The sequence below is a fragment of the Bufo gargarizans genome, chromosome 10 (assembly GCF_014858855.1).
Source record: "Bufo gargarizans isolate SCDJY-AF-19 chromosome 10, ASM1485885v1, whole genome shotgun sequence".
Taxonomy (NCBI): domain Eukaryota; kingdom Metazoa; phylum Chordata; class Amphibia; order Anura; family Bufonidae; genus Bufo; species Bufo gargarizans.
Window position 1 is genome coordinate 15,709,138 of NC_058089.1, and position 15,164 is coordinate 15,724,301.

The 15,164-nt window shown below is 44.7% G+C and overlaps 1 protein-coding gene across 2 annotated transcripts in view; it reads right to left on the reverse strand.

Annotated features, from left to right (window-relative positions):
- Window positions 1–12,067: 12,067 nt before the first annotated feature.
- The window catches only part of CD44 (CD44 molecule (Indian blood group)), a 45,333-nt gene continuing 42,236 nt past the window's right edge, over window positions 12,068–15,164 (reverse strand). For both annotated transcript variants that reach the window (XM_044271169.1, XM_044271168.1), the window contains one exon: window positions 12,068–13,276. In XM_044271169.1, coding sequence (XP_044127104.1) covers window positions 13,075–13,276 — 202 coding nt within the window. In that variant the 3' untranslated portion in view covers window positions 12,068–13,074. The remainder of the gene's footprint in view (window positions 13,277–15,164) is intronic.

Sequence of the window (15,164 nt, forward strand, 5' to 3'; positions counted from 1 at the left end):
GGCTCTTTCTGCCTTCCAATAGGAGCCCCCACAGTGAAATCATGGGGCTCCAATCAGTTACCATGATAGCCTGGACACTTTTGAAGCTTCCCCTGGCTGCCATGGTAACCTCCTTGCTGTGCTGTGCATGTGGCACAGCTCAACAAGGAGCGCATCAAAATTCTATTCACCCTAATAGACGGGCATGGACTGAGCAAGGTTGGGCCCCTGGTCTCCCACCCCCTGCACAAGTGGCACATAGCACAGTAGTCTTACTGCACTACATAAATATTTTTAATGTACAGCTCCTCAACCAGCCTATGTACATATAAAAAACCTGATAGATTATTAAAGAAACTCCCCAGTTTAATATTATAGAAACGATCAGAGCTAAGATGACTTCTAGGTATAGCGGAAAGCCACCAGTGTCCTCTTCTCCCAAGGACCTACCTTCTCAAAGTTGCTGCAAACAAAAAGGATGATTTCATATTCCAAGTGTAAAATCGAAAACTATACAAATATAAACTATGAACCAGATGGTATTTCGCTTAAAAAATGTATTGGGGTTAAAAACAGATGGGCCGAGCATGGTGGATAGATCAAACATGGCTGCAGGATTATTGTCATAAGGAACAGGAACCTGAAAACCTGTAGCTGCCCATATAATAAATTGGTCAAACAGGGACGGTTACTGGTATAGGGTTCGGCTGCTTAGGTGCGCGGCACAATATGCCAATTATTGCTGTTGTGGTCTGCAATTTCCTGAACATGCCCCTTTTGTATGAGAATCACATAAAGGGGCCACATGGGACCGATAGTTGACCACTATATACATGTTAAACTTGCCTTTAACCCTTGCATCCTGAAGCTACACATGAAGAGTACCTTGTGGTGCAGCAGGTTGACCGTCAGTTAGCTCCAACGAACTGTTAAAAGGAGAGAAAAACGGTCATGGGGCATTCCCGGAGTGACACAAGAAGAAAGCCCACCACCCCCTGGGGGTGCGGGCCAGTGGGAAATGCAGCAGTTGCTGCATCAGGCTGTAACACTAAACGAGTGGCATGGTTTTCCCATGCCAACTTATGGTGACGCTCCATGTGTTGATGCAGGGCTCTCATGACAACGTTAGCACCCTGGCCCCGCCTCACCTTCTGCCCACAAATTCTGCATACCACCACGCTAACGTCCCCCAGTGACTATGTGAAATATTCCCACACTGCTGAGTATAGCATTGTTCCTCCATCACTGCGTGATTCCGGTCTGCCGCTGCTTTTATGAACCCGTGCACTGCTAGTGTGTTCTTCACAGGTAGTCTCCCGAGTAGCAGACTGTGTACCCCTCCCGTGTTTGGTTCCAGATCTCCCACTGCTTCCACCCTGCTGTCTCTCGGGCACGCTTCCACCCTGCTGTCTCTCGGGCACGCTTCCACCCTGCTGTCTCTCGGGCACGCTTCCACCCTGCTGTCTCTCGGGCACGCTGCCGTCCTCTCCCCCCCCCCCCCCCCCCGATGATGACGATGCCCCCTTATCACCCAGCTCCCAGGTGCGATTGGATACATCATCATCTACATATGTTTGCAAGTCACTTGTGTCAACCTCACCTGTCTCTTGCGCATGTCCCTGACCTCTCGCAAAATGTCCTCCCACATATGCTCCCATCATCAGTAGTTGCACGCCTAAAGGAGTCCGCAGCGGACCTCTACTCAAAGTCTGTGCTGGCCTGTAACTGCTGACTGTCCCCACAAAGTTCCTCCTTGCTGAAAAGCAGAGCAGAGCCGGCAGCAAGAGGCAGGTTCAGGACAGGTGAGGGCATAGAGGCAGTTCCTGGGCCATGCCAACTAAGCATGGTGTCAGAGGAACCCACCGATTCCCGGCTGTGTGTATCTGTTGTCGCTTGAGATGATGTTGAAGAGCAAGTCAACCATTCCAGTACAGCTGGATTGTTGATCAAAACACGACCGCCTGTTGCTGCGGATGCTACCATGCCCTTCTTTTGCTGCTACTTGTGCCGGCTACAGCATCATTTTTGGAGAGTCCAGGCAGCTGCCCGTTGGTCGTAGTGTATAATAACTGCATCGCTAATGGAAAGCATTCCTTAAGATAAATTTCACTCCACTTCACACATGTACAGGGCAAAATATTTAACTGTGGCCTAATACTGATGCTATGTAACGCAACAGCTAACAGAAGGCATTCGCTATAATCAATTTAGTTCCACTGCACACATGTACAGGGCAAAGCAATTAACTGCGGTGTCATACTGATACCATGTAACGCAACAGGTAACGGAAGGCATACGCTTTAATCAATTTTGCTCCACTGCACACATGTACAGGGCAAAAAATTACACCGTTGTGGAATAAGGATGCAAAGTAACTGTACTAGAACATGACGCACACCGCGATTACACTCAACCCTACAGTCTCAAAAAACTCTCCCTACAATCTCCCTGCACTCTCCCTCTCCAATATTCCGTTTAAAAACAGTTTGCAGCAACACTGTCCCTACTGCAGGAGCGCTTGTCACGTCTCTCCCTATGCTCAGCTCACAGTGAAATGGCGGAGACCGCACTGGATGAGGGTTTTATAGCTCTGTGACATCTGCAGATTGGCTGGCTGCAGTGGCATTATGGGTGATCTCACATTCCTGGGCCTCTTACTTTTGCTTCGTAACACGTGCAGCCGCCACAAAGTGGCGAGGAAATTAGTCTTCATGGCGAATCAAAGTTTTCCTAAACTTTGCTCAACACTGTCATAATTGTCAGACGGGCATTCATGGACCTACAGTGTTCCCCTCCAATGGCACCCTTGGTAGTCACCTTCTCCGCCTTCTCCCATCCTGGCCACCTCAAAAAGACAAAAAACGAAACCTGATGATCTGAGCAGTTGAGACTAGCTGATTCATAGGCAGTAGGAAGCACTTTTACTTGTGTGTGCATGTTGCTGCCCTACCACACAGAAAACCTCACCATATCCTGCGCAGTTACCGGAATGACTACTGAGAAACAGCGGGCTTCCCCACAATACTGAGAATGGCAGATGTAGGCCATGGTAAAACTTCCCGACCTGACCAACCTTGAACTTTTCCCCTTCTGAACTTTTGATCAGTTGTGAAAACGTCTTCATTTTCCCTTTTAACAATCATTTGCCAGACTAATACTATAGCAGAACATCCTTTTATATGAATGCTTTTTTTTAAAAAATTTTTTAATGAGAACTCTACTTTAAGTAACGTTTATGGTATCTTTGGCAGTCCATGCCCACTGCCATCTCTCTTCTCGGGCAGCATCTGCCCTGTCCTCCCAGCGCTCTGTGCTCGGCAGTCACGGTTCCGCCAGAGTGGCGCCGCTGTATCCACCTTGCCCATAGAGCCTCTCTGTGCCCATATCACCCATGCAAGGTCCTAAGCCACGATCATCCTGCCAAGTTATCCAAAGCATTTAATTGTCTTCATAGAGCCATAATACATATATCTATATCTGTAGGACACCCACAAGTCCCAGAACCCCCATGGGTTCCATTCAGCATAACCTAGATCACCACAGAACCACTCTTTGCTCAGAAAAGGGACTGTCTAAACCAGGGTTCCTCAACTCCAGTCCTCAGGGCCGCCTGCCGGTCATGTTTTCAAGATTTAGTATTGAGCAGGTGATATAATTGGTGTCCATGCGCCAAGACTTACCGCAGGTATTCATTCTGTGGGATATTCTCAAATCATGATCGGTAGGTGGGCCCTGAGGACTGGAGTTGAGGAACACTGGTCTAAACCAAAAAAAAAACCTTTACAGTAATATTCTTGTCAAAAGAACTGACAAAGCTATTTCTCTGAATGGCAGCACCCATCCCAGCCCAAGCGTCCTACTGTTTTTGGCAGGTTGCTCACCTACCAGGAACCTCTTTAGGTAATGACTCACTGTAAAATCAGAGGCACCTTTCATACTGGTTTCCAGGTGGGCCCTTATGGCATCCACTGCCTGAGACCTAGGCATAATGTTTCCGGGAGTAACCACCAAAAAACACAAGTGCATCCCCTGATGGGCAGAGACCATCCAAGGTGTATAATGAGAAGGGTTTGGCTAACATGTTCTATCGCTCATCTACAAGGTTAGACAAGAGACCGTACAGCATGTAGTAATATTCCTCTCCGGGGTGTGTAGGCGTTCACATCTTAACAATTAATTATTAGTTTCCGTAAATGAGTAGATTCAAGTCCTCGCCTTTCCTTGTCTCTCCTGTGGAACAATGTATCTGGAGGAGCAGAGTTCCACATGGCAATCTGCCTCTGTATCCGACCTAAATCCCCCAGCTCAGAACATGGTCTGTGATGCCCATGATGTATCCCTAGATAAAAAGAAAACTTTAAAGGGTATGAACACTTACGCAGTGAAATTATATTTGTTTCAATGCACATACAATGAAACCGGAAGCAACTCTGCATGTCTGGGTTTAAAAAAATATCATACCGTTTTCTGTATAAAGCTCCTATGCAAAATAATGCATCTCCCTAGAAACAGACTACATACTACATGCCCTCTTGTAGTCATGTGTTACATCCTTCCATCTTCTGTCTGTAGGTTATTAAGAATTTGGAGAAACACAGGAATGCAGCCTTAGGCCTCATGCACACGACCGTGGGGCCACCGTGCTCGTGTTGCGGACCACAAACCACAGGCACTGGCCGTGTGCACTCGGCATCCAGGTGCGTATCCGTTGATTTCAATGGGTTCCCAATCCACAAGAAGCGGGGAAAGATAGGATATGTCCTATCTTTTGTGGCACAGAGGCATGGACCCGAAAACCCAAGAAACACTTCGGTGGGGATAGAACATGCCCTATCTTTTGCTGCATCTTGTGGATTGCTGACCCATTGAAGTCAAGAGTGCACATGGCTGTGCCCGTATTTTGTGGACACACGTTTTGCCGTTTGCCCCACAGTTGTGTGCATGAGGCCTTAGACTACTCTGTAATGAGGAATATAGGGCTGCATACACAAAATGCTACGTTGCTTATATAACGTTTTTTTTTTTTGCAATTTAAATAAAATAATTAGTGAGAGAGACAAAGATTGTGAAGAACTTTAATCTACCAAATGTACAATGCTGGTGTGAAATCTGATGTATGTTCTCTAGTAGCATGTGACAGCGATAAATGGTCTTTTAGTTTGGCCAGTTCCTCTGTTTAAGCAAAGGTAGGTACCTTGCAAAAAAATAAATAAAATACATTTAGGTTTGGGGGTAAGAAAAGAAAGGGGCAAAAATATAAATTTGCCTCTTCCATCTCTTACCCCCAAACCAAAAGGAGGTCATTGTTCTTGCAAATCATGCAATTCAGAAAAATCTAAATTGGAAAGCTCGCTCAGTATCTATATCTGAAGCAGATTCTTCAGTGTGCATGATCATAAGGCAAGCATGCGCTACCCCCTGCTAGTCAGGTATGAGCCTTCAGCCGCCTCAATGTTCTTGCACGTAATAAAATGGAGACAATGGCCGACGGTATCCAGACAGCTGCAAGTCATATGGGTAATATAAAACATGTGCGGCTTATTCCTGCTCCACATACCACAGCAAGAAGACATCTGCTGAGCTGCTGAAAGCATGGAAAAGATTTGGGGTGATGGGCTGGATTTTGACATAAATAGAAAAGAGAAGTGTGTGAGTTCTGAACTGAGCCATGTGTGCGTTAGAAATGGTTGCCACCATCATTTGATCATATAGTTTTCTTGTAGACCCAGCGTCCTGACCAGGGCAGCATCTTCATAAACATGCTTTAGTAGCTTGGCTTGCCATGGTGTGGGCCCTTGTGCATACCTGAGATCGGGGGCACAACAAAAAGGGCAGAGTAGGCGATCTCCTAGGGCACCAAGGAGAAAGGGTGCCGAAGAAGGATGGGCCATTTGACAGCTATATTAAACTGTAGGGACTGAGGATGATGGGATGCATTCTGAAAGCAACTCCTTGGGCACAAACAGAGTTTGTCCTACCCCTGCCATCCACGCCGATCACCACTTCCTGGTCCCTTTTGACCAAGGACCACTCGGCCAATCACTGGGCACATCAGTGACCTGCTTCAACAATTGATTGGCTGAGCATTTCAGGAAGTAGAGATGGGGGGAGGAAAATTGAAACTGGGATTGGTGGGGGACTGGTGAAGTGAATATGCCTTTTTTCTAAGTTTTTTTTAGCCTGTTTTCCCAAGTTTTGCTTGCCAGACAACTTGAACAGTCAATCTTAGTCCATATCCGGGATTTATGTCACACAGAATGTGCCACCTGTAGAATTCTATGGGTCCATATTGTACCACCGTCTCCCTGATTTTACATGGAGGCACTTTTTCCAGACATGCGGCATCACATTCCATATTACAGGAGCATTCTCTCTGCATCATAGAGCACCACAATATGGACTCCGATCGATAGGCCACAAATGACCCAGATTATGCAACCCCATTAATATTTGAAAATCAAATACAATTTCAGCCAGTGGTCATATAGATGCCAAAGAGAAATTGTCAATGCAAACTGAGACTCTGAGAGCCCCAAGGACCTTTGAGATCCTTGGACTGATCATATTTTATGACCATATTAGTAAAATATACCTGATCACCAAAAAAAGAACAACATCTGAACAGTTGGCAGAACATTGGCCAAGAAGTAGAACATCCAGAAATCGAGGCCAGGTACCATCAGGGTTTCAAAATCGAAAGTCTGTTTCTATGTCCAATGTTCTCCAGAAAAATAGTGCAAGGGTGGTTTTAGGAGATTTAGCAATGTGCTGGAGACATTTACTATTTTGCTAATTTAGGGAACCGTATATCACAACCAGATTATAGAAAGGCAAGATAGGCAGTTGCCTTGGAACCTTCATCCCTAAGTTTACTGAACTTTTATGTGTATCTGCTACAGAGGTCTCCTGTCTCACCTGGGGAAGTGAATCCACTAAGCCTCAGGTCTGGACAGGGATGCACCTCCAATGAGGCCAGGTGAGGCAGCTGCCTCAGGCGGCGAGACCTAATGACAAGTGGGGGCAGTGGCAGGGCTATGAGAACTGAGCGCTTCCATTTACCTGTATCATAGTATGCCTAACACTAGACCTGGAGGGTGGGCGTCATTTCAATTTTCGCTTTAGGCAGCAGAAAGGCTAGGTGCACCCCTGGGTCTGGAGCTGCATGGACAGGTGGTGCTGGTGAGGCAGGGCAGAAGCAAGGTCTGGATAAATAGTGTAGCATCGCTACTGGCCCTAGTTATATCGTGTATTATCACTACTAGTTCTGTCCTTCTAGTGTAGTATCGCTACCGGTCCTGTTCTTATAGTGTAGTACCACTACTGGTCCTAGTTATATCATGTAGTATCGCTACCGGTCCTGGCCATATAGTGTAGTATCGCTACCGGTCCTGGCCATATAGTGTAGTATCGCTACCGGTCCTGGCCATATAGTGTAGTATCGCTACCGGTCCTGGCCATATAGTGTAGTATCGCTACCGGTCCTGGCCATATAGTGTAGTATCGCTACCGGTCCTGGCCATATAGTGTAGTATCGCTACCGGTCCTGGCCATATAGTGTAGTATACTGTATATAGAGACTATGTCCTGTACTAGGTGAAAGTGCTCTATTAATAAAAGCCTCCACTCCCAGGTTCCCATGGATTGTACTGACCAAAAACTCCAGAAGTAATTTGCATTCTCATTACCAAGTAGTTACGAGAAGAGCAGGGTGGAGTTGGAGACTCTCCCGAGGTTCCCAGCGTCTTCAGCTTTGATCTTGTGCTCTTTGCTCATTCTGTTTTTTAGTTACACTTATGCTTCTTTCGCACTTTGAAGTCTCAGATTCAAATGTCATATGGTGTCTGATGATTTCTCGGGTCTTGATGATACAGATAGTGTCATCTGACCATCGGCATGATGATTTTTGATGTTGTACACTGGTGGCTATGTACTGCATGTTTTTCTAGGTCTGACAGGGGCGTAGCTATAGGGGGTGCAGATGTAGCTGTCGCTACCGGGCCCAGGAGCCTGAGGGGCCCAAAGACCCTTGTGCCACATAAGACACTGGCATTATAGAAAGTGCATGCTGGTCAATTTACACCTCTTGACCTAACCCATTCCCTCCAGCCAGAATTTGGCATGAGGGGGTGCCCTTTCAATGTTTTCCTCAGGCAGCAGGAAGGCTACGTGCTCCCCTGCCCCTTTCCAACAAGCACTGAGGGAAGGGCGGCCCAAGGTGAACTCTTGCACTAGGGCCCATGAGCTTTTAGCTACGCGCCTGAGGTCTGGTATTCCAATTGTCTAACCTGCTGCAGAACTGGCTTCAGAAACCTATGGAGACCAGTTGATGTGTCCATGGGAAAAGAATGGTTGAGTTGAGGACCTTACTCTGTAATGCCTATATGCCCTAAGATTCTCTCACACGCCATGTTCCATGGTCTTATTAACACAAGGGCACTAGCCTGCCAATAATTGCTTGTCCCTCTCATATGCCAACCCTCCCAGCCATTTTGGAAAGCACTTCAGAAGCCATGGTTGGGAGGACTCAAGCTGGAATGGCTTTTGCTTATCCCCCGACTGGCACTTTAGGAGGCTATAGTGGGGGGGTGAACCAACATTTGATAGTGTTTCCCTAACTGCAGACCATGCCAATAATGGTTCCAATTGTCAGCGGATGATCTGAAGCATACCTTTTTAATACTTTGCAATGATCTGAAACATACTCTTTAAAACAACAATACTGATTCCCAAATCCAGGACCACATTGCTTTCCAATAAAGTGCCAATAACATCTACTAGCATAGGTATATTCCATTGAGTGTCTTTCGAAAGTACTGTGGAATCAAGAATGATGAGATACGGTTCCTTGTACTCCACACAAAGGCCAATATGAAGACTTCCTTCGCCTGAACAAGAAATTATTTTATGCCATTTAAATAGCACTAACCACAGTAGGCAGGAATACACGGACAGTGAGCCCTAACTGAAACCCCACCCACTTTCACTGCCTACTTGCAGTGCAAGCCCTCAGCGGCAAGTCCACAACTGGTCGATGTTCCCTACTCTGCCAAAATGAAAGACACACACAGAACAACATAGAGACTGAGTCATACCGAAATGGTTCAGAACCGAGCGGGAAAATACAATACCAAATCACAAGACGGGGGTTGTCAAATACCCAGGCCAAAGTCAGAACCAGATGAGAAACGCAGTACCAAAACACGAGGCAGAGAGAGGTCAAAGACAAGCTGAGGTCAGTAATAGAAGCAATCCAAACGCCCAATCACTGGCACTGGTAGAAGGCCAGGAAGGGGTTTAAATAGAGCAGCAAGTCCCAGGATTAGAACTAGACTTGAGCGAATCGACCTTTGGATCATAGATCCGAAGTTGTTTCATTCAAATACTAACATTTTAACGCTGTTTCCGTACAGCATTAATGTGCATTGTCCCTGAGGAGCCAAAGTTCTTCTTGCCCAAAGTTGCTTGAGACTTTGGTTAATTCCTACTGTATGCATATCTGCGTATTGAAAAACTATTTAAAATAGGAATCTGAACTGGGCTTTGGTGACGAGGTACCAGCCAATTCCAAGCCTCGTATATGGGCTGCGTATGGTATTGCAGTCCAGCCATATTCACTTCAATGGAACTGCCCTGTTATACTGGATACAACCCATGGAAAGGCGCAGTTTTGGAAGAAAGCACTAATGATTTTCTGATCCTTTGGATAAAGATTCCAGCAAAGCGCAAGTAGTTTCCATTGGCTTTTGCAATCCATGGCAAAAATTTCCATGGATTCCATGAATCAATTATCTAGTCTTTGCAATGTCTATCCAAGTGGTCTGCAGCCTGTAGCTCCGCACACTACAACTCTCAACGTGGCCATACATCATGGACATGCTAATATTAAGGCCTATTTGAAACGGCTGAAGAGCCACGTGTTGCAGACCATCTACAAGTGAATTGTAGTGACTTTATTTATCACCACCCGAAGTAAATGCACTCAAACACTCATCATCTACACCCGGTTATAAGGACATATGAGAAATAAGTTCTAATCTAAGTAACATAAAAAATATTGCTTTATTATCAATGCTTTTACCTGAAATTGGAGAAACTAAGCTACCCAGTGACATAACAGAAAATCTGATTTACATATCGCACAAATACATATACCCGTCATCTCCCCGGCCCTGTAGAGATGTGCAAATATGAGGAATTTTGTCTTAATACCTTTCAGCATCCACAGTATAATAGCAAAAGTTAAATCTGCATACAGCAAATGGAGCTCCTACTGACAACAGTAGGCAACACTGGTTGAGTATACAGCTGTAGTGAAACTACAACTCCCAGCATCCCCACTGTCAATTCTCACTACCAGGAGTTGTAGCTGGAGAGCCGAAGGTTACCATATGTTGCCTTCCATTGATCTAACGATTGCCTGCAGAAATGTATGATGTGGTATAGTGTTTAATATGTCTGCATTATGTAGATGTTGAAATAAAATTTAAAGGGGTTTTCCACTTTTGCAAAAGTGAATGTTATTCTGCTCCCATCATGAAGGTGGAATCTTAAACCTGGTAATACCCAAAAACCAAATCACAGTACTATAGGAACCATGAATAGATACCATTACCTAATACATGAATGATGGTATAGGTGGGTAACTACCTTCCTCTATTTTGATTTTTGGTTACAACTGTGGATACTGTACATTAGGGGCAAGTTCTTATGATAATGTAAGATAGGTATCTCGTAGGGCAGCAGTCAGACTGATCGACTGTACTGTAAATTGACTGAGCCGTTTCTCACCAATGAGTTCCGTCCAATGACTTCAGTACATTCTCTTATGGCAGGAAGACCAAGTCTACCCGTCAAAGTGATGAACCTCCTTGAACAATCTACTATATCATTTAAGTATGTCCACATATCCCAACTCTCTTGGCCAGTCTTGTTTCCCTAAACCTATGATCTCCTTCTTGGTATCCACAAATTGGGAATTACGGCGAAGAACAAAAAATGAAAGGTTGATTAATGGACATTAACAATGTCATGACGATGACAAAATGTTTGTTTCAGACTTGTATTTTCTAAAGGTCTTCATAGGCCATCATAAAATTTATTTCATAAGACTTAGAGCAATGCAAATACACAATATAATGCATGATTGGAAATCTAAGACAACACTGCCTTTGAAGTAGGACAGGCCACTACAGAGGATGGACCATTGGCTTAATCTTCAGACCATTTCAGTGGATCGACCATTGGTGTAATCCTCAGACTACAGCCTCTTGCTCACGACCATATTTATTTTGCAATACGCAAAAAATACGGATGACGTCCGTGTGCATTCCGTATTTTGCGGAACGGAACAGCTGGCCCCTGATAGAACAGTACTATTCTTGTCCATTATGCGGACAATAATAGGACAAGTTCTATCTTTTAGTGGAACGGATATACGGAAATATGGAAACTGAATGCACACGGAGTACCTTCCATTTTTTTTTTTTTTTTTTGCGGACCCATTGAAATGAATGGTTCTGCATACGGTCCGCAAAAAAAAACGGAAGGGACACGGAAAGAAAATACGTTCATGCGCAAGAGGCCTACCACAGAGGTTGAATCATTAGCATTCTCCTCAAAACCCTTGTAGAGGATGTGCCACTGGCATAGTCCTGAGACCACCCCAGAGGATGTGCCGTTGGGTTAATACTCAGACCATCCTATAGGATGGACTATTATTGGTGAGACCCTTAGACTATTCCATTGGAAGGGTCATTGACGTGACCTTCAGAGCACCCCAGAGGATGGACCATTGGTGTAATTACTCAGACCACTCCAGAGAAGTGACCACTAGAGTGACCTTCAGTCATCCCTTACATTCAAACTAACATTTTGATTGGGGAAGATTTACTGCATATACAAATTTTACAGCAATCTGTGTACACAACATAATCCATTTAATGGAAACTCGAGGCAATACTGCCTTTAAATTAGGGCTAAGTATTCCAGAGAATGGACGATTGGCGTTATCCTCAGACCATTCCACAGGACGGACTATTTGTGTGATGCCCACACCACCCTAGAGAATGGACCATTTTTAGAATGTTAGCCCAATCCAGTGGATGAACCATTGGTGTTATCCTCAAACCATGCCAAAGGATAGACCATTGGGGCAATTTTTCAGACCACTCCATAGGATGGACTGTTAGTGTGATCCACCCTAAAAAATGGACCACTGGAGTGATTCTCAGGCCTACAAAATTGAGCATTGGTGTGATTTTCAGACCCCTCCATAGGATGGACCTTTGGCGTGATCTTCACACCACTCTAAAAAATGGAGTGACTCTGGCCCATACAGAGAATAGAGCATTGGTGTGATCTTCAGACTCCTCCACAGCATGGATAATTGATGTGATCCTCGGACCACTCTAGAGGATAGACTATTGGTGTTATTCTCAGACCTATACAGAGTACAGACCATTGGTGTGATCCTAAGACCACTCTAGAGGATTACTCTAAATTTGACCCTCAGACCCATACAGTGGATGGACCATTGGCGTAGACCTCCGACCACTCCAGTGGACTGGACCATTGGAGTGACCCTCCGTCATCCCTTACATTCAAAACACCTTGTAATTAGGGAAGATCTACTGCATATACAAACATTTTTTTCTATAAATATGGCATATTCTTTGCTATTTACATTGTACCTTAGATCTAAATATGTTGTGGAGCTAATTGTGACTCTTGGAAGCCTATAGACTATGTAACCTAAATCCAGTGAGCAGTACAAATCAATTTCAATGTGTTTGCTATGAACCAAGCGCTTAGTTGCCTATTTTTTGTGTCTCAATTTTTTTTTGCACATCTCAGGCCTTCATTTACCCGCCCTTCACTCCCACATCACGACTGCATTTTGAGAATCCTATGAATACGAGCCATAAGCAGTGAAAGGGGTCTGTCTTCATATACATACTGGGGTGCCAACTATTTTTGGCTTGATTTGCAAATTGATTGGTAACACAAGGTCCTATCAGTTGTTCTTTAAATTTTTCAAGTCCAGTCCCAGTTCTCTTCATTTGCAGTAGAGTTCCCCCACATGGCTTAAAAAGTTGACTAGACTCCAATTTTCATGTTCGCGTCCTTTGCGTTCCTCATGTTGTCTTGTGATAAACCATCACCGTCACCGGTCTGGTCTCGGGACACCAGCTGCACCATCTCCTGAGACTTTACAGTGTCTCCATTGTGTTCCATGATAACACCGTCTTCTGGAGAAGCTTTGTTACCGTTAATCACCAACTTCTTCTTTTGGCCACACCTGCATAAAAGATAGGATACGATCAGTTATTTTGTACATGACGGGGACTAATCAATATTCAGGGGCCAGGTTTATACTGTCATGATTTATGAACTAGGTCACAAAGCATGAAATCCCTTAGGCCCTTCAGGATGCTCTTGGCATTCTGGCCATTGAGGCAGCTGCCTGAGGCAAACTGTCAATATGGGTCTATACTTTTATATTTATGTAAACCTTTTTGGATATTTAGTTTCAGATTAAGATACCTTCGAAATATGCAATTAGTTAGTGATGATAGTCTTGGAGCATATCAGAAAATCATGAGATATCTAGTCAATGACGGTGGTGGTATGGGGTACGTTAATGGCCTAATACATGGGGGTTGGGTTATGTATTTATGCCAAGATTGTTTTATTGTTTCAGTCTAAGGTCAGGTTCACATCTACATTAAACATTTCATGCATGACAAACACGAATGGCACCCAACGGACTCCATTGACTTTTAAGAGGCCCGTTGGGTCTGACAAGGCATCCATTATTATTTTTTTTAAATAGTGCTGTATGCTTTGTTTCTTTTCTTTTTTTTGCAAAATGGCAGATTCTGAGAAAGAGGCTTTGAGCAGAACTTCAGGCGCAGATGTGAACCTAGCCTAAAGGTGGGTATTTCTCCCATCTCCACCATATGCATCCACAACTGGCTTGGCCATGTAGATGTTTGAGTTGAAGGAAGGGACTAAGCTGATGGCAGACACCTCTTTTCTCTAACAGGAGCATAGGACTATCCAGTCACTCTTTCTCTCGATGGTAGATGTCAGGGGAAGAGTCAGGAGTCATACATATAGGATCTTTGGAAGTTTAGCCTAGTGTCTATAGGTACCTAATCACTACATCCTAGTCTGGTGGACACAGTACTTTGCCATAATTCTTAGGTAGGCCAAACTATCTAAAGCTCTTTGGTGGAAGCAGCTTACGGCTCATGCACATGACAATAGATCCTGTACAACAACACGTAGAGTGCTTCTGCATCCATATTATAGACTTTTAGATAGTGTCAATCTGGAGTTTCTTGAACTTACCCAAGGAAATGCTCTAGAGGGACAAATCATCAATATATATGGTATGATATGGACACTAAATAGGATCATAAGCTTGAGACCTTATGCTCAGATCCTTCCTGGCCAAGTAGAAATGTCTCCAGCTAACTCAAGCTGACATCAGTGTTGGTCTTGCTCCTCTAAAGAAACCTATACACCTTAGAGCATGCATGTGTTTTTAATGAGTAGAAAGATACCAGATACCTCTAGCTGTGGCTTATTTACCAGGAGACCAAAAGGTTTGGGCTTTGGAATGCAATGCGCCATTCCATCGCTTCCCCAGCACCATCTGTCGAGGGAGCATCTAGATATATAGATTCTGACAATAGTCTTCTCTTTATGTGGACTGTGGGGTTTCGCTCTGGTAGATAGGGTAAGCGGGCGCAGTACAGAGGCAAAATAAAAGTTCTCAAAACGTCAGTGTTTATTCACACTTGAGGCAATTGCACAAAACAGCACTTAACTTTGCAGTCTTGGTGTTAATTCACACACAATGGAAAGTTCATATAACACAAGTCACCTTGCTGGCAGTTCTGCCTCCAGTAGTACACAGCAGGCTTTAGGGGGCCTGTTTCCCCAGCATGCAGCTCTCAGCCCTCAAGCACGGCACAAAGCCTCAGATCCCAAAAACAGAGACAACTCTGCTGAGCCCAGCTGCCTATTTAAGGACAGCCAGGTGCTGCCAAAATTTCACTTAAACTCCGGTCCGGTATTTGACCTCACCTGGCTGGAAACCACCCCAGCCGCACATGTTGGGAGGAAAATACTTGCCTTGCCAGACACAACCCCTCAATGTGTCACAGGACCTTAGGATA